We start from the raw sequence: 20,600 nt of genomic DNA on the forward strand, positions 1-20,600 counted from the left end.
GATATACTGTAGAATAGAAAAAAACAGAACCTTAAACTTTTGGTCACACCAGTGTAGCCGTCTCTCCTTTTTATCTATTTTTTCTCCATCCTTTATTTTATTATGATCGTTATTTCACTCGTTTCTGTTTCTCATGGTCATTTAGTCTGTTTCATTGTTTATGTTTGCTCTGTCTCATTGTTTGCTTATTGATCACCTCTAAAGCAGAGAATGTAAGTGTAGCTTTGAGTCACTGACTCATTGATTGATTCAAACGTCACGGTGAACAATAAACCCTCAACAGGCGGTGTACACTTCCAAAAACATGAAAGGATAAACACCCAAAAGACCAACAAATCAACATGTTTCATTCATGTTTCTAAATGTTTCCCCTGAAATGTGCTCATAAGATAAAAAACCTCTGTCTCTTTCTGGGTCACAGTGACAAAACAACTCAGCAGGTCTATGTAGGGCAATGGGGCACAACATGACTCCAAACAGTGCTGCGTCAGAAAGCCACAGAGACTGAGCCCATGTGTGTTTCAGGCTCTAGGATGTTGTGAGCTCTTTCTAATCCAGCTGGTATGTAGCACATCCAGATAAACTGCACCGTAAGCTGGAGCCGTCCACTAACAACCTGCACTAACAAGCTCTGTTAATTAAGACAGATTATTATGTGTGTGTATCTGTGTTTGTGTGTTTGGGGTGACAGAGCACATGGTTGTTTAAAGTACCAGGCTGGGTTTGGAGCTGTAAGCAGATCAACATTGACACAAAGTTCAACATCATGTTTCTACATCGAGCGTTTTGTGCTGAGGTGGAAACATGGGTGAGCTGCTGCTTTAAGTGGCTTATGAGTTGTTTACCAACTCAACTCACTGCATTTCACACAATAAAATGTCACTGCATATACTGTAGCATCACTTATTGTATCTGTCCTCCTGACGCATTTGTGCAAAACTAGCCACATTTCCCAGCATGCTTGAAAACAATGAACAAATGAGTTAAAATCCAAATGCAAAACATCTGGGGAGCTGGAATCCACACAGAAGGGTTTCATGGTAACACGTTGTGCAATATCTGTTGTTTACAGATGTTAGCTCTACACCGCAGCTCACAGAGCATCCAAAATGCCAAAAGTTTGTCCTCAGGGGAAACATGAATGTGCTCAGAAAGTTTTATGATGGTGAAAATGTCAAAGAACAAGCAAAATATAAAGATTTGTGCTCTGGGGACTATGAGTAACATGATGTACCATTAATTACAGGAGAGACAATTATACGTCCATTAGGTGGTGTTATTATGGTGGTAAAAATACCACATTATCTCTTTGATCTTTGAAGTCAGAGATTACAGCTATAAATTATCTAATAACTGAGGAAAGACCAGCTTTTAAACCCATGCACATCCATGTTGTCAAGATGCTGCCTGAGACCCAAAAACAAATTACTGACTGCAACTGTAATTAGGATGGTTTTTGTGACGTTTTAAGACGATATCAGTTCCTCATCAGGTACAGAGGAGGAAACAGAGGACAAATATAAACAAGCCACATTTATTTACCTTTTCTAAAACATTTAAAATCATTAGGCACTTTGACAGGAAAAAGACAATATCTGGACTGGAGATTGATTTAACTTACATCACATACTACATGATCCGAACTCTGTTTCTCTATAAAATATCACATTAAGTAGCAATATTACTCACTTAAATGAGCAGCTTGAGCATGTATGCATACAAGAGAGAAATCTAGAAAGTGCTAATAAGAACATGATGAAATAGACACTTAATGAAGGTGCTTGTTTTCATATCCTGAATTTCTGTCAAGTCACTCATGGTAATAAAAATCAGCTGACTAAAAGTGCTCACAGTCTGATACTGATGCTGCTCCCCTCGCCACTTCATATTATTACTGTGCATCCACATAGGAGATCAGTGGAGGTGAAGTGCGCCTAGTAACCCTGAGCACACCCATCACCTCTGGGGTCTGATCCGGCCCACAGCACCCTGGTTGGATGATCGGCTTGATTGACAGACGGGTTCCACCAATCCCCCACTGTGATGATCTGGCCCCGCCCAAACTGAGACCTTGCGTGTCCTGTGTGTTTGAATGAAAAGATAAATGGAGGAAATAAAATGCATTGAGCCCATTAAACTGTTCCATCCCGTCTCAGTCTGTCACTATAATATAAAACATCAGTGGGTCATGTGACATGCTAGTACTTGAAAATGTTGTTTTACTGTCTTCTGCTTTGATTTATATTGAGAATTTGTGTTACTGGAGACTCACTGGTGAGTAGTTATGTAGCTTCTACAGATACACGAGATACAATAAATTAACAAAAGGATAAAAGTAAGTATAAACTTATTTCTAAGTAAGAAAAACATGAGTTGCTTCATAGGAGGGATGTAATATCTTAAAATAAGTTGTGAGATAAAGGTGGCATTAATGTAGATAGGAAAAAGCACTGTTTTATTTCTTAGTGATGAGAATTTAAATTTTCTTGTTAACGATTATCAGTGTGATAACTTAAACCCCCATGTGAGATATTTAATCCACACACACACAGGCCAGAGAAGCTCTACAGAGCCTCATCTTGGCTCACTGGTTAATTTTAGCATCAGAAGTTGTACAGTTTAATTTATTTGTTTGTTAATTCATCAGACTTTTCACATCAACATGTTTGTCTTTGAAAGCCACATATCTCGAATCATTTCATTGGTCACAGCAGTTTCTGGGAAACTGAGTCAAGGAGGCCAGCATGATGTCAGGATGTCCCACATACAGCGCACCAAGCTGTGACATATAAAGATGAGAGCATCCAGGAAGAACTGACTTATTGTACTTTGTTTCCCATCACTCACACCTGAAAATATTACTACAGAGAAGCATCACCAAGAAAGAGTATTCATAGGAATTACGCACTCTACAATAATTTGCATTTAACAATGTGACCTAACCCACAGAGCAACTTCACTGACCCGCTCTGATGTCAGCGTAGGAAAGAGAAACAAATAAAAACTTCCTGTTTACAACAGGAAGCAGCAGGTTTTGGGGAACTGTGGTCTGATCCTACTGATCTGGGACCAGCAGCTCTTTCAGCCATGCTCTCATCCGTTTGTGGACTTTACTTATAAACTATTAATGTAGCACATTAACTTCTGAGTAATCTACAAGCAACACCCATTTTTATCAAATATGTGTGAAGCAAATAACGAAATCTGGACTTTGTATCAAACACTTTGCATTTTAAACCAGTGTTTTACCTGTGATTGGCCAGTTGACTTTATGTCCTCGTCTTTTCAGGTCCTCTGCCACTTCCTGATCGACGCCCTCCTCCAGATTCACCCACCACTCCTCGGCTGGACACAGAAAGGCCGATCAGATTATGATTAAAACAAACAGTGCTCTAATAAAAACAGGAGGCAGATCTCTATTTTTGTACAAAACTCCCATAATTCTCTTCTTATTTACAAATCAAGTTACAATAGCTGACCACTAGAGCAAATATTATGAGGTATCAACCATCACTCATACAAAAACACACAGCTACATCTTTCTGGCCAATAAAACACACATTTTAATGTTTAATTCCTGAATGAATGTTGGGGTAAATATATCAATGTTGTAATTCATATGTTAGTTAGTTAGTTTCAGTTAAAAGAAATAATACAACAATGGACAGACATAACAAATAAATACTTTACAAACACAACACATGAAAAAACTAAAATAATTTAAAATGAAAATAATTCGATTTTTTTTTTTTCATATCCGAAAAGGAGTGGGAAGAAGTGAAACTTATTAACTCTCACCCCCTATTCATAAATTAGCTATCAAGCTTCCTTGTCATTATAATCTATACAATAAGTTAATTTATAAATTTATTTAGCTGGATTTATTCTAATATGTTATCGCTAATCTTTATCTCTCTAATACATAGGCCTATACATATATGGATTTATTCTAATATATTATCACTAATCTTTATCTCTCTATTATATAGGCATATACATACAGTATATAAATTACAATGTATACAAACTCACTGCTTGCTTTATGTAATTCTACAAAGTCTGTGCTTATCAGTAAATGAGTTGAATCATTATGTAGTGTGATAACAACAAACCAGGGCAAATAAAAAAAGAATTTCCCTAAATTAGTGAAGAGTAAACAGCTGTTGTGTCTCTATACAACACACTGAAACCACATAAAATGAATAAATAATAAATGTCAGTGTGGCTTATCTGATCAGAAGAAGAACTAGAGGAAGTCTAACACCACCAGCACCATATAGTATTTTGACTAAACACACATCATCCTCGATCATTAATCAGGTCATAGTGTTATGTAATGTAAGACATTTAAATGACGCTAAAATGTGTGTGTGTGTGTGTGTGTGTGTGTGTGGTTGCAGTGTTCATACTTTTTAGGTCGTGATGTACATAGATTCTCGGTGCGTCCAGAGCTTGTTGAGGATTCATCCCGAACTCCAACATGTTTAACAACACCTACAACACATACATCCATAATGATCAATATCAGTGGATCAGTTTTATTCTTTGCCTCAACGTCTGATTTCCCGTAATTCGCTGGTGTACCTGAATGTGTCCTTGTGGCTGCATTAAAGCCCCCATCACCCCGAGGGCAGCGAGGAGTCTGGGTTTTTCTGACGTGGCCGTAGAGGCGGTGAGGAGCGCGGGTATGATGGTGTGATACGGCCGCTTCCCACCGGCGATGCAGTTCACGTGGTTACGACGCAGAGAAAAGCTGGCGCCGCGATTCTGAGAGGGAGAAATTGTTTATTTATTAACACGTCATGATGATATTATGATCCATCCATAGTAAATAATCTCTATTTGTTCTGTTTACAGTGTGTACAACAGCTGAATATCCTCATAGGCCTGGTTCCTGATTAGCCACACACACAATACACAAACACATCATTCATTCCTGCTCCTCTAAGGTGATGTTATGATGCAAAACAGCACAATAAAATATGAAAAGCTTTCTCCAGTCAGCTGTTTTATACTATTTGACCTTTTTGTGTCGTCAAATGCCACCACACTCATGACGCTCAGCGTGTAAATGACTTCAGCATCACACCAGAGTCTGTCCGTCTGTCTGTCGTTTCATTTACAATAATACAACTTCACTCAAATATTGTGTGGAGACAAGTTCATATGTGATCTTCTAGTTACTATAGTCTCAGTGATTTACAGACAGACTTTGAATGAAAAAGAACATAAATGAGTTGAGATAAAAATCTACTTTTCATATGAAAAAGACTGTCAGATTTTAAACACAGATTTTATTTCTTTCATTTTTCTGTGGGAAAATGTATGTGTGTAAATATGTATATACTATATATATACAAACCTGACATGTTCAATAATTTGTGGTGATCATCACCACAGATTTGAACATTTACATGAATACCGGTGTTATTTTTCTTCCTGGTTGCTTTGTAAACACACACACCTGCAGTGAGAATCCACAGTCTTTTGGGACGAGTCCGCTACCAAAGCCCATGTAGGTGCTGTTAACAAATGAACAGGCGTTGCCCTGACTGTCAATCACACAGAAATAGACTGTGTCACTTCCTGTGACTGGGCCAGGCTCCACCCCCTCCATGGCCCTACAAAAACATACACATCAAAAAAATAATATATATATGTTAAATACAACAAGTGATTAATGATAATTAAGGTTTTTTTTTTGCACGAATTTACCTCTAAAACAACTCTTTCTCGTAACGCTCTGTTATTATCTCATAGCGTGGTGAATGTGCAGGTCACAACTTGTCCACCAGAGCGTTTTGGAGTTGTTGGATTTTGTATTTGATGAGTTTGATGAGGGAAACCAAGAAATCCCATGAGCCTCCGTAGAGTAGCTCTGAGCAGCTCACGGCTCTTCTCCGCCATTCTAAAAATAGCTTGCACCGACAATCAACGGTAACAAACCTACTGCTAAAACTATAGGGATTATGGCAATGGGCCAATTTCCCAAAATGTTGAACTATCCCTAAGATTTTCTCATTGTTCATGTTCACAACAAGACACTAGTTTAATGTAGGTTAAGTCAGGTGATACAGTACGGTGAGGAGTTAGTGTAAGTATTTGTGTTTGCTTCTGTAACACATCTTCAGTAATGTGTGTGCGTGTGTGTGTGTGTTAATGTACGTTGAGAGACCATTACGTTGTTTTATACTTTTATAGTCTGTTTGTATTTGTCTTACAAATGATAATGACCCACTGTTCAAAGTCTACAGCACTGGACAATAAATACAAATGGCTTCCAAAATACACACCCACACACTCTCTCTCTCACACACCCACACACACACACACACACACACACAGCAGACAGAGCAGTGGTGGAGGGAAGAGGTATGAGGGGATGAGCTTTCAGGTTGTGGGGAGGTAAAAGTCTACAGTCCTATCTAAAGTCAACAGATCATGACTGGTGCACACCGGTACTAACACACACACACACACACCTGTCCATGCTGATGTTCTGCGCTCGCTGGTGGCTGTAGCCCTTGTCCAGTAACGTTTCCAGAGGGAGGGTCACATGGTCTGGATCGCCGAGGTAACGCAGAGCATCTGTTAGAGCCAATCGCACGGACTCCACCAAAACATGGACGTAGTCAGCGCTATTGTGACCCATAGCTACACACACACAAAAACACACACACACACACACACTAGATGAATTAGATACCTCATGGTGGTATCATGGCCGTGAGTCGGACAGTGAGTCACTGGGCTGATAATAAAAAATCTATTATTATTATTGGTGGCCGCCCCAGTACTAAGGAAGCTGCTCAGACTGGACATCACAGCATTAATGAGAACTTCAGTGACTAATTTGAACAATATTATTGAACTTGACATCCAAAAATGAACTGATATGAGGAGTGAGGTTATGTACTGCTGTGTTGAAATAGTTAAACATGTGACGTGTACAGTATATGACAGTACAATATTAACAGTCTTATCCTCACAAATTTCTTCTTATTCTATTTTCTCATATATATACTTAGAGCAGTGGTTCCCAACCTTTTTTGGGCTTGTGACCCCATTTTGACATCACAAATTTCTGGTGACCCCCGTCAATCATGATGTGCCCGCTCAGATATTTGTATATGTTGCATTTTATTTGAACTCGATTTATATTTGAGAAAGTGAAATTATAGATACAGTTGTCTAAGATTGTTTGTGGTTTTTTTAATCATAATTTTAAAAAGAATAATAATTAGTTAAATTGTAATAATTTTTAATCAATAACTAGACATTTCAGGTGACCCCATTTGAACTCCAGGCGACCCCAAGGTTGAAAAACACTGCCTTAGAGACAGTTCGTCCTGTTCTAGCTGTTTTGGTGTCTAATTCATGTCTAATTGTTGCAAACTTTGAGCTGCAATTTATGTGTAAAAATTGGTCTACAAATAAAGTTAATCATTATTATTATTGTATGAGAATGAGCTGAGATAAAACTCGTATTTCTTTGCTTGATACTGTTACTTTAATTATCATTTAACTTTGTTTTTTGGGGGGGCAGAAGAATATCATTAGACTGATATGATCTTGTACTGGGTTGATCAGATATCAAGCTAACTAAGCTAAGCTAATTCAAACTGTATCTAGTGTTTTGTATTGTTGTGTCTTAACGAAAGAGATATAAACTCTAAACCATCTTTGCTACAAGGTTATATGAAAGTTCACGGAGTTAACTTAAAGCAGAAGTGAGTGATATATTTGTGTTAATATAAGTCTTAAATAGTTATATCTTCCGACAGCAATCACTTACATAGAGTGTTTGGACTGAAACACGGGTCTCTCAGTCCCTCTGCTCTGCTCTGAGCCGAAGAGAAAACATTTATCGTATCCTACAGTTTTTATCCAATGAGGAGAGAGAACGGCATGCAGGGCTGTGTGTGCAGCCAAGGAACGCCGTGAATGTGGTGACGTAGCGACGAGGACTGTTATGGTGCGTTCAAGGAAACTCGTATTTTTCCGACCGTGAAGTGGTACCAGTTCGATCTGGTACGAGTTCACCGGTCGGAAGTTACGAGTGGCCGTTATAGTGACTTTCACCGGTAAAACAGGTCGGAAAAACACGAGTGGGTTGCCTGGAACGCTACAAAGTCGTAAGTTGTGACTTGAAGCTGTAATTTACGATTTCAAAAGCCTGCCTGGAACGCAGCATTAGCGAAAACGACCGGACCACTCACTTCTGCTTTAAGTTCAGGAGCAGGGCCACGCCTCAACCATACCTCTAATCACCGGTCAAGCCTACAAATACCTGGGTCAACCTCTTCCTTCCTCTGTTTGCTTCGATTTCTCAACCCACCCTCCCTTCTTACCCCTGTCTAAGCGCCTCCCGGCTCCAGCCTCCTCCCGGATCATCCTCACTCTCATCCCTCCATCCTTCCCTCCCTTTCTCCATCCCTTTCTTCTTAACCAACGCGTTCCCTTTCAGATCTCCTCCAAGGCATCGTCTGGGGGGCACGAATCCAGCTCGGGCGGAACAACGCCGAGACGGAACCCCCACTCTGAGTCTCCCTCCGCCGGTCTCCGGTTTATCCTCCCAGACGAGACGCGAGACTGCACCTTTACCACTCTTGTACAATATCATTCATTCATGTTCATCATTTCATCCCATTAAATCGTCTAATGGCACATTGTTGTGGCGTGGTCCTTGCTAGTGAAACTTTTGTTATACTTATAACATCTTATTTATTTGCATATGTTTACATTTTTCCCCATTTTTATTCTCTCTATTCTTTGCTGAGGGGGCAGCTGTAACTTACACATGAAGAGTTCATTCATGTTTTATTCAGCACAAACAGAGGTCCATTCACCTCCACTGGATTACGCTGGAGACATTAGACTCAGATGGCCAAAGCTCAAAGACTCAGTGAACAACAGTTTGCCTCTGTGTCCCTGTGGTTACCTCTGAGGGGGAAGTTCTCCAGGATGTTGAGCAGCAGCAGGGCGGCCAGTCCCTGACTGTTCGGTGGGGGCTCCCACAGACGCACCCCCTGAACACACACAATGGGGCAATTCACTCGTGTGAACGCTGGCCACGTTATTACGGCACACGACACATACAACAACAATCTGTGGTCGCCCACCTCACCTTGTATTCTGTGCTGATGGGCGTGATGACCTCACTGTCATGGCTGCTGAGGTCATTCAGGGTCATGACTCCTCCATGTTGGCTGATGACGTCAACGATGGCTTGTGCCACTCTGCCCTGGTAGAAAGCTGGTTTCCCCCGTTCACCCAGCTCCTGGCAAAACACTCAATCGATGGATCAACTTGTGGCAACAGTGACACAAAAACATGATGATAAAACAAATAAGACAATATAATAATGAGAGGCCTAACGAGTCCAGATTTTGAAGTTATGCAGGTCACGCGTCCACCATTGTGTGTGTTCCCACCACTCCAATCAATGAACAGGAAGGGGTGTGTGAATGTATCACAATGACATAACATACGTTGCAACTGCCAAGGAATGACTGTTATGATTCAACAGAAACATCCATCAATGAGGGTGAGGTCACTGCCATTGTTTTACACAGTCAGGACCATGAGTGTGTGTGTGTGTGTGTATGCAGAGGCGTAACTTGGCATTTTTTGTGCGTTACTGGATTCCTAATGAAAGACTGTTTGATGTCGTCATGTAAAAGAGCAAAAACCCGTGCGTGTTTTAAAGGTGAAGCATGAGCAGACCATAACGGCACATGATGAGGTCAGCCACAGTTCAACTGACGTGTCACTGACAGGAAACTACATAGTAAGTTCCATGAATGTTATATTGTCCACGCATACAAACAATCATAGTCTCACATTCACACGCTTTTCCCTCATCAAACTCATCAAATACACAATCCAACAACTCCGGAATGCTCTCGAATTTACTAAAATGTTGAAGTATCCCTTTAAATAATTCAATATAATTTAATAGTGTCATTTCTTTCAGCCACTAAGTTTTATTCTAATGTTGTAGAACCTGTTTGTAAATTAGCAGAAGACTATAACAACAGGTCTATTCTTAGCGTAATGTAAAGAGAATGTAAAGAAATGTAAAGAAGATTTCTCAAGTTTTCTCAGGATTTTTTTCATGCTGTGATACCACCTTTAAAAAGCTTTAAAAATATATTAGCAATCTGAGCGAACCAGAAATGTGAGCTACAAACTACATAATGTATCCTGCCATATTTGTTAATAAAAATAAAACCTGATTTATACTTCACAAAGATAAGCAGTGGAAAAGAGGTTTTATTTATGTTTTTATTCTTATCTGGCCATGTCACTCTTGGGTCCTTAGATAATGATTATAAAAACAATAAAAACTAAAAACTAAACTTACAGCTCTCTTCATCTTGACTTTTTTGTTCCACACCTGTCATCTCTTTTTTTCTGCATCCTGTACACTCCTCTCTCACCTCTGTACAGTCTATATCCCTTCTTCCATTTACTGTAGCTTCCTTGTTTTTACCTGCAGGTTAAGTTGAACATCCAAGCAGGTTCAAGGTTTCTTTTTTTACCCAGTATGCCTCTGGGTGCATTAAAGGTCTCCGCATGCAGAGGAGTACGTCAAGCTTAGAAAAGCAAACAATTTCTGGGCGGATGCACAATTGTTCTGTTTCCCTGTTGTCTTAATGATTGTTCCAGTGCTGATTCTCTGTTTTTCTGTTTTTCTTTTTAACTTATTTATATATTTCAATTTCAGGGATTTACCTTCAAGGTCTGGGCCAGGGCAGGGTTTCTGAATACCTGTCCACATTTGGGTGCATGATTGTCAATCAGCAGGTCTCCACCAAGTTCCTTCCCAGTATCCCTCAGAGCAGTAACCCATTTCGCCCAGTGGTGAGCTGCCACCTCTGCAACAGGAAACCCCACCTCTGCAATCTCCACCGCCCCACTCAGCACCTCCTGAAGGGACAGCTGGGGGATATCAACAGAGGAAACACACCCTTACTACCTCACAGAAAAGCTGAGCATCGGGCAGGAAGTGTGCGTCATTGTTTTGGAAAGAAAATGTGTGGAGACTCGTAATTTCCCCTTAAGGTTTTCCAGAGACAACATAGAAGAATTGTTGGCTCTTAATTGTGATTAAGGGGATAATTCACTTTAATACTCACCATCTATTAATACATTTTATTAATAATATAATACATTTCCCACAACACATTCTGAAAGGCCACTGTGAACAGTAATCTGTATCATACACATGTAATTATGGACAGACATAACTTTTGGAATATTAAGTACAGTATTTGCTATTTTCTCTTTCTATAATTATTGAATGTCAGTTGCAAAAAGTTATTTTAATGCCTAAGTTTTAAATAAATGATCAGCTGATATTAAAATCCAATAGGAGCCACACTAATATGATTTATTTTTACAGCAAAAGCAACAGTAAAACTTCACTGCCATTACATAAGGATTCAAAGAAGAATTGTGCTATTTTGACACTGACTAGAGGAAATCTATATCGTCAAAATGTGTTAGTTAGGAAATTAAGTAACAAAGGCAGTGCTACTTCTCCGGGAGAAAATTGGAGGCAACACAGGTTTGCTATCAAAAAGTGATGATCAGTATGCTGACTTCAGGAGAAAAAAAAAGATGTGATGGTGGATAAAGGACTGAAGATTGATGCTAGAAGCTTACAAGCTGTTTATTCTAACATTAGGTATGAAGCAATAGGGGAAAAAAGCATAAAATGTACAAATAGCTCCTTTCAACTCTGAGAGCCTCACTTTAAAGTTGAAACGTTTACCTGTACTGTGTAAACTCAACCATATGACACTGCTGTTTTGACCAAACTGAGGATGTATCAAGAACCCACTTAAAGTTTTTTCCGCTCCTTGTTTACATAAATACCACTGATTAGGACTGTGTTTGTGAATGGTTGTCTTGTGTATATCACCACGGTCCCTTTTTGCTGTGTGTTTATATGTATCTAGGTTGTTTATGACATGTGAATGATTATATTAGCTACCTGAGAGTTACATAAAACACACACCAGCACAAACACTTCCACACAAACAAACACGTTCAAACCTTGTGACTACCAAACCGCTGCACAGCGTCACACCAGCAGGCAGGAGCCCCTGGTACTGTGATATTCAGTGCGTCAAAAGGTGAGGGAGGGGCCTCTGCGGTGTAACCACGGCCCTCCAGGAGCTCCAGGGTCTGAGCTCTGGGCGAACGACCACTGAGGACACACAGAGAAAGAAAAAGAGAGAGATTATCACTTTGTATTGAACAGTCGACAACAGCCTCGAGAGTCAAGAGTCTCCACCTGCCGTTAAGTCCTCTGATCTCGCCAGTGTTTCCGTCGTAGAACAAGCAGAAGGCGTCTCCACCAGGACCAGTGCTGCACGGCTCTGTTACCGCCAGTGCTGCTGCTATGGCAACTGCAGCATCTGCCGCATTACCGCCACGCTTTAGGACATCTGGATGCAAACACATACACACACGCATCACAATAGCATTCCTGGCAAACACGGTGTTCAGAGTATGTTTTATGAATTTACTACTGTACATGTGGAGTGATTTTCCACTGTTTAGTCTCTTAGATTTACAAATTACCTTGTTTCACGCCATAGGCCAAAAATAACTTTTATCACTTGCTCTTAGTGGTATTCATCGATGGGAACAGTTTTGGTTTGGTTCTGTGAGCTGTAATCTACATCCCATTCACCTACATTTGCATTTCAAGTTTCAGGCAGAGTCAGACAGACTTGTATTATCAGAAGTTCTCAAACTGAGGTCCACAGACCTCCACAGGCCCATATGGGACAAAAATTAATCATTTATTTTCACAATGACATAATTTATTTGAAGGCAAGGCAATGGCAAGGCAATTTTATTTGTATAGCCCGTTTTTGCAAACAGTTTGTCTCAAAGGGCTTTACATGGCATCGTAACAACATCCTCTGTCCTTAGACCCTCACATCGACTGAGGAAAAACTCCATGGAAACCTTTTTAACAGGGAAAAATCGGAGAAACCTCAGGGTGAGCAACAGAGGAGGGATCCCTCACCCAGGACGGACAGACGTGCAATAGATGTTGTTACAGACAAGAAAACAGTTTACAGTTTGTCACAGAATTTGAACTATTGTGTCATGGGTTTCAAACACCTTATCAGATAAAACATCTGCAACCTTAACAGATGGAGGACTGTGTTTATTTTCTGTCATTTTAGGGGTCCTTGATGTTAAAAAAAAAAAGTTTGAGAACCACTGCTGTATTAGGCTAATTGCCTGATAATGCAGTGACGTCAGTCTGCCCTTTCGACTAATCCTAACCCACAATGGGTAAAGAAAGGGAAATTGGCAAAATGGAGGGTCAGGCAAATATATTCCAAAACAAAAAAAACTTAAAATTATATAAAACATAATATTGTCAAGTGACTAACCAGTTTCATAACTGATTAACTACTTCAATAGTTTGATTCCCAAGTTTTTTATCCTGCTATTTCCTCTCTTTGTCATCCTATATAGTGTTAACTGACTAACTTTGTGTTTTGAACTGTTGGTTGGACAGGTCAAGCTATTTGGCTACCGGTAGGCTATGTCATTTTAGGCCCAGGACACTAAACCATTTTCTAGCAAATAGACAAATCAATTAATAATTTAACTGATAGCACTGATGCACTGATGATGATGTTAGGAGTATGAGATTTGTCAAACTATATCTTCTGCACCCAGTGGTAGGCTTAGGCTATGAGTGTTTCATACTGATGCCATTTACTGAGAAGAAATCACTTATTTAAAACTCTGTTATGGTCACTCACTACTTCCCTTTCCTTCATCTTCATCATGCTGCTGCGATAGTTTAGAAGCTAATTCGCTCTTCCTTCTGGATTATTCAGGCTTCTTGTCACAGTATAAAGCTGTGTGTGTTCCTCGTTTCTACTTTTATGAGCTAAAACAGAAAATTAGCAGGTGTTTTGCAGGAGCTTGAGGTTCTGCCGCCAATCATCCCGGATCTCTATGGCAACAACAACTGGTGACACTCACCGAGTCCTACGTTGGAAGCTAACGGCTGGTTGGACGCTGCGCAGCCGTGTAAACACACCACGGGAGACCGTCGAGAGGAGAAGGACAAGCCGCCGCTGTCCATCCCGCCAGAGACCGTCGGTGCAAAGACAACAACAAAGTCGATAGAGCAATAAAAACTAAACCTGATTTGTACTTTCAACTTCCGATCGGTTACTCGGTTATCGATTGAGTTTGGCTCAATAAGGATGACAGCACAGAGCAGTCGATCACTGATGACATCGATCGATAGACGCTGAGGTAAAGTAGGCTATGTAAAGTTTTAGGAGAAGATAGATTACATAAATGATACATCTCAAAGAATAAAAATGCAAGAATACTTTTTTTTATTTTTTTTTATTTTTTACTGTTTTTGATGTTATTAACCCGAGGCACAGGTTCCATTTAGCAGCTATTCTGGAGCTTTCAGTCCTTTCATTGCCTTCATCAGCAGAAACTCGAAAACTTTGAATTTCCATTAGCTGAGCACTTCAGTGGCATATTGCTAAATATGGAGGCTGTTTTGTGTGCTTGTTTGTTTGTTTTAACAAATCTTTATCATCATAATTGAAAAATGAATTGATCTCAGTCATGCAACCTGTAGTATTTTTTTGGCAATTTTCTATACTATTCAACAAAAACAGTTAAAGAAAGATCACAATGAGATGTATTATGTTTGAAAATTATGTTTGTTACAGCCTCCCAACCAGTGATGGGAATAACGGCGTTAAAATAAACGGCGTTACTAACGGCGTTATCTTTTTCAGTAACGAGTAATCTAACTAATTACTATTTCCACCGTTACAACGCCGTTACCGTTACCGACAATGAGGCGCGTTACAAACTAGGTCAGTGAAGCCGTTGTCCTCCGACTTGGCTCATCTCATCTCAGACACAGAAGCTGCTAAACTGTTGTTGTTTTTTCCTCCTCTCCTTTGGTGAGGGGAGGGGGGAGGAGGGAGGGACGAGACAACCGCATAAGTGATGATGATTGGTTGAGGCAGAGTAAGGTTTCATGCTAAGCCAATCAGAGGCAGTGTTCAGTTTGTACACAAACCACACACGCACGCAGTTTAGCCTCACACACACAGACTAGCAGAGGGAAGCTGCCGAGATCGGAGGGAAAGTGGAAACAGACACTACTTTAAAGCAGATATCAGTGGAATGTTTTTGTTAATATAAGTCCTAAATAGTCCTATTTTCCGTCAGCAATCACTTACATGAAGTATTTCAGCCTAAACACGAGTCTCTCCGTCACTCTGCTCTGCTGTAACCCGAGGAGAAAATTTTCCTTGTGGGATACAAGTGTTATCCAATGAGGAGAGAGAACGGCATGAAGGGCTGTGTGTGCAGCCAAGGGATGCGCGTGAATGTGGTGACGTAGCACGAGGACCAATTGATGCCTGACAAGGGCGGGGGCTGCTAACTCATGGTGCGTTCAAAGAAACTCGTACTTTGTGTTTTTCCTTCCTGTGAAGTCATACCAGTTCGATCTGGTACGAGTTCACGGGTCGGAAGTTACGAGTGGCCGTTATAGGGAACTTTCACAGACAACAGGATGGTAAAAACACGAGCTACGGGTTACCTGGAACGCTACCAAGTCGTAGTTTCGTAGTTTTGACTTTGTGTAAATTCGCGTCTTCACGAGCCCGCCCATTTTCACTACAACAACAACATTTCTGCTCTCACCAACCATGGTTGAACGCTGCTGTAGCTGCTCTGGAAGAGTTCCAGCTGATGAGCTACAGAGACTTTAGAGTAAAGAGGAGCAGTGCGTCGCTGTGTCGGACTGTTTGGATTTAATGAAGAAGCTGCACAGAGTCAGGTGAGCAGAAGCTCAGGACAAACACTTCGCTCCGGGACATAATGTAGCTACACCTCACATGTTCTTGTCTTTTACCTCAGGGAGATTAAAGCAGATATCAGCTTCACGGCCGTTTCGGCTAATGCTGCGTTCAAGGCAGGCTTTTGAAACCGTAAGTTACAGCTTCAAACTATTATGAAAATCGCAAACACGATGAAAAGGACGAAGACGCGAAGGTCCCGTCGCCATAAAAGAATCGGGTGTATTGCGTCGCAAAAAAAAAAAGTCGCGTCTACCGCTTCTCGCGCCTAATCGCGTCTCGCGCCTAATCGCGTCTTTGCGTCACGGCCTTTTACACCGCGGACGTAACGAATAAACGGTGACGTGTGAACGAACAACATAGAACAGGACCAGACGTGGCGTTGTTTCCTCTTTTCACCTACAGCTCCACTCTCCCTTACTTACACTAACTACTGTTATTGTTGAGGCCAGATAATTGTGGGATTTGTAGTTTTTGACCAATCGTGTGCTCTTTCTTTTTGTGATTTTTCCGGTTCACACATGTTTGTTTTTTTTAGGGGCAAATGCTGAGTGAAATGCTCGCCCATGGTGGGCATAAGAAAATGTAAGACCTGTCTAAAATTATTTAAGACTTGAACACAATAATTCAACAAATTTAAGACATTTTAAGACCTAAAATTTAGATTTTCACATTTTAGACTTTTTAAGACCCCGCGCGCATACCCTGTTATTTCATATAAAAGTTTAAGTGCATACATATTTTATGATGCTGTGTATTATATATTTAAGACCATCTTAGAATTTTCTAATAAATGTAATACTTTTTAAGGCCTTAATTGAATTTAAGACTTTTTAAGGATCCGCAGATACCCTGTTGTGCGCTCGCAGCAGGACAGATAATCAGATGGATAATCGGTAAAGTTAATAATTTCACTTAATGTGGCCATGAATAAATTAATTTCGATGTTTCGCCTGTTATTAAACGCAAATCTTGAATAGGTCTCCGCTGTTTTCACATTTAAAAAGGTCTTTGTTGTCTTTGTACAGAGACAATATGAGATTTGCTTGTAGCCACAGCACTTAAAAAACCCACTGTAACCTATTTTCATAGGCACACCAGCCTCGCTTTCAATAAAACACACACTCGCATTCCATAATTGCGATCAGTGAAATATATGAAAACAATAAAAATACAATTTAAAAATGAGAGAAAAAAAATCCAAATTCTTCGACATATTTAAACTTAAAAAAAAGAAAGAAAAAGTAACGCAATAGTTACTTTCCCTGGTAACTAGTTACTATTATAGTGAAGTACTGTAGTGGAGTTACTAACTCAGTTACTTTTTGGGAGAAGTAATTAGTAACTATAACTAATTACTTTTTAAAAGTAACGTTCCCAACACTGCTCCAAACTGGGTTAGGGTTAGGTAGGTCTTTAGTAGATGTGTGGATTTTTTCTACAAAGGCTGTAACATTTAACTGGGGCTCTTATACAAAATAAAGTTTAATGAATGTAAACCAAAAATCTAAATATCATAGAATAATGCAATGCAGTGGATAGCAGATGTTAGCTCAAGTTCAAGTTTAATTAATTTTCTCCTAATTTCATTAAGAACATGTTTGTGTATGTGCGTGACAGAATTGCTGCAGGTCTTCAGCCATCTGACAGCTCAAGTGGAGAAGAAACTGTTGTGGCCAGCATCTAAACAGTCTGTCTTGTCATTTTTACTGATCATAGAGCAAATAAAACAGTAAAACTTTCAAAATCGCTAACTGTATGAAGGATATCCTCATTTTCAGCAATTATTAATTTTAAGTTGATATGAGAATGAAAATCATTATCAATCAATAACAACCAGGTAAACCCCCACACATTACAGGAAAACAAGAGTGGGTTTACATGATTACACAATGCAATCACAAGATCCGATCGAGCTCATTTCCCTGTCTTTTATAATTGACTTGAATTCCCCCAGAGTTACAAGATGTTAATTTCAAGTCCTTCTGCACATCATTCCAGGTAGACGCCGGGGCAGAAAATTTAAAAGCCTTTTTTCCCAGTTCTGTTCTGACTCTCGGGGCCATTTCAGCTGATGTTTCTACACTTGTGTAAACACAAATATATACAGGGATGCAAACAGCGCGCCGAAAAGCGAAACTCGCTTTTTTCATGACCAATTAGGTGACTTGTGTGAATCGTTCAGATCCGAAGAGTTTTTGTTTTTGGGAGGGGGGGGGGGTCTCAGCTGGGGTCAGTAAAATGTTTTTCTAACAGGCTGACAGTGACAATCACGTGAAACTGAGGCGAACTCATTCATGGTTGTCTCTGGTTATACTGATAACTGCCGACCTCCAATGTTGACGCGCGACGTATCCGCGTGGTATCCGCGTGCATTCGGTCGTTTTTCCCCGTGCATGTCCGTTGCTGTGTCAGGCAGGTGTTTCCCACGGAGCTCTGCCCCGTTTCAGAGGTGAAGGAGAGAAGTCGCCTCCGCGATGTAGAATGTGTTCAATTAAAGTGAAACTAACACATTATATAGGCCTATATGTCCATTACACACTTTTAGGCCTTAAAATGTCTTAAATTTGTTGAATTATTGTGTTCAAGACTTAAATAAGACAGCTCTTAAATTTTCGTATGCCCACCATGGGCGAGCATTTCGCTCGCATTTGCCCCTAAAAAAAAACAAACATGTGTTAACCAGGAAAATCACAAAAAAGAAAGAGCACAACCTGCGATTGGTCAAAAACTACAAATCCCACAATCCTCTGGCCTCAACAATAACAGTAGTTAGTGTAAGTAAGGGAGAGTGGAGCTGTCGGTGAAAAGAGGAAACAACGCCACGTCTGGTCCTGTTCTATGTTGTTCATTCACACCGTCACCGTTTATTCGTTACGTCCGCGGTGTAAAAGGCCGTGACGCAAAGACGCGATTAGGCGCGAGACGCGGTAGACGCGACTTTTTTTTTTTGCGACGCAATACACCCGATTCTTTTATGGCGACGGGACCCTCGCGTCTTCGTCTATTTCATCGTGTTTGGTGGGAAGACCCAAAGGGGCTTCCCACTCAAACACGAGGAACGCTTTTTTTTCGCGCGAGCTTTTACGCGCAACCAAACGCGAGATACGCGAGATACGCGAATTAGCGCTCGTTTTCACTCGTTTCAAAAAAAAAATTCACTACAACAATTTTTTTTTTTTTTTCTTTTTCAAAGGAGGTTAAATCGAAAGCAACTGGACTTAGTTATTTACTTATTATAACTAAGTCCAGTTGCTTTCGATTTAACCTCCTTTGAAAAAAAAAAGTATAGGAAGACGTTTCACCTCTCATCCAAGAGGCTTCATCAGTTCATGTAGCATCTGACCAGGCTGGGACTGGTCCAACTATCTGGTGTGGAGACTCAGTATAAGTCCAGTTGCTTTCGATTTAACCTCCTTTGAAATACTATGACCTGGACAAATGAGAATATGCACAGGCCTACAACAACATTTCTGCTCTCACCAACCATGGTTGAGGCGATAACGTGACGCACAGTATACTGTTATGAGACACATTATGCATCCCAACTGTCTTTTTTTTTAGAGGATTTTTTTTTTACCAAGAATGCGCCCAAAAAAATCATGATCCAGGGGCCAAAATTCGAAACAAATATATTTTTTTTTTAATCATAATTCTCATTATTCTCCTGATGTCGGTTTAATGTAAACAGATTGCGCTGATATGCGTCATGTGACAGCGGGGCAGAGCTGCAGCTGCTGTGCTGTGATGGACCTGATCAGACTGGTGGTGGTCCACAGTCAATCAGTCCCAGAGCCTTCCTATTCACCTCCAATGTAGACGCGACGTGCGCGCTCGTTACCCAAAGCGGCGCGTATCCGCGTGCATTCGGTGCGACGGCGCCGCCGTTTTCCCCCTCCCCCCCCCCCCCGTGCATGTCCGTTGCTGTGTCAGGCAGGTGTCTCCCACGGAGCTCTGCCCCGTTTCAGAGGTGAAGGAGAGACGTCGCCTCCGCGATGTAGAATGTGTTCAATTAAAGTGAAACTAACACATTATATAGGCCTATATGTCCATTACACACTGAATGGGATGTTAAATCCCATGTCTTTATTTCTTCAGTTCATTTTAATAGTAATAATTATGACTAACATTCAGTGAAGACCTAAAAATCAGTATCTCCAAATATTGCAATGGTTTTTATTTTTTTAAAGCATTTTTAATATAGAAATGTTGGCCTTCTGAAAACTGTCCATCTATATGCACTCAATACTTGGTTGGGGTTGAACTACTGGAAATAGACTTTTCTGTGATATTGTTAATGGTGAGCCCCCCCCCCCCCCCCCCCCCCACAACAATTCCTCTCTTTTTTGGTCCTGACCCGTTTGCATCCCTGTATATAGGCAAAAGTCCAAATTATTGGACTTTTGTCCAACTGGATTATCCAGCTCTCAAATGTCTCTCATCAGTGCACTTAAAAAACAGACTAGTGTAAAATGAGATCTGACCAATGGACGAGAGGATAATGCACAACTGATGAAGACCATCTCGTCCTTACTCACTGTGTGGAAGTGCATATCAGCTCAGAGCTTCCTTCCCGCCCCAAAAATCCACCACTACACCACCAGCCCTACCTCTATCTCTGTGTCGACCAACTCTGTCACTTCCCCTTCTGTCTCCACGTACACAAAACACCTGGTGGAACATTAACCATCGTGTCTTCACAGGCGTGTC

The 20,600-nt window shown here is 40.6% G+C and overlaps 1 protein-coding gene across 1 annotated transcript; it reads right to left on the reverse strand.

Moving 5' to 3' along the window:
- Positions 1–1,520: 1,520 nt before the first annotated feature.
- Positions 1,521–14,282, reverse strand: LOC310985235 (glutathione hydrolase-like YwrD proenzyme). Its single transcript, XM_083970774.1, has 12 exons — positions 14,029–14,282; positions 12,305–12,458; positions 12,064–12,217; positions 10,738–10,944; positions 9,128–9,280; positions 8,942–9,029; positions 6,483–6,654; positions 5,465–5,621; positions 4,585–4,767; positions 4,410–4,494; positions 3,250–3,345; positions 1,521–2,080 (listed from the first exon to the last, which is right to left on the reverse strand). Exons 1-12 carry the CDS (start codon positions 14,129–14,131, stop codon positions 1,935–1,937), a joined length of 1,698 nt encoding a protein of 565 aa, XP_083826900.1. The 5' UTR covers positions 14,132–14,282; the 3' UTR covers positions 1,521–1,934.
- Between the last annotated feature and the right edge of the window lie 6,318 nt (positions 14,283–20,600).

Source organism: Trachurus trachurus, assembly GCF_905171665.1.
Source record: "Trachurus trachurus genome assembly, chromosome: 4".
NCBI lineage: Eukaryota > Metazoa > Chordata > Actinopteri > Carangiformes > Carangidae > Trachurus > Trachurus trachurus.

Excerpts from the sequence above, each read along its gene's own strand:
- LOC310985235 (XM_083970774.1), bottom strand. The coding sequence starts at position 14,131 with ATGGACAGCGGCGGCTTGTCCTTCTCCTCTCGACGGTCTCCCGTGGTG. Across the intron at positions 12,218-12,304 it reads ATCAGAGGACTTAACGGCAG|TGGTCGTTCGCCCAGAGCTC; the intron begins GTGGAGACTCTT and ends GTGTGTCCTCAG. Across the intron at positions 9,281-10,737 it reads CCCTGGCCCAGACCTTGAAG|GAGCTGGGTGAACGGGGGAA; the intron begins GTAAATCCCTGA and ends GTGTTTTGCCAG.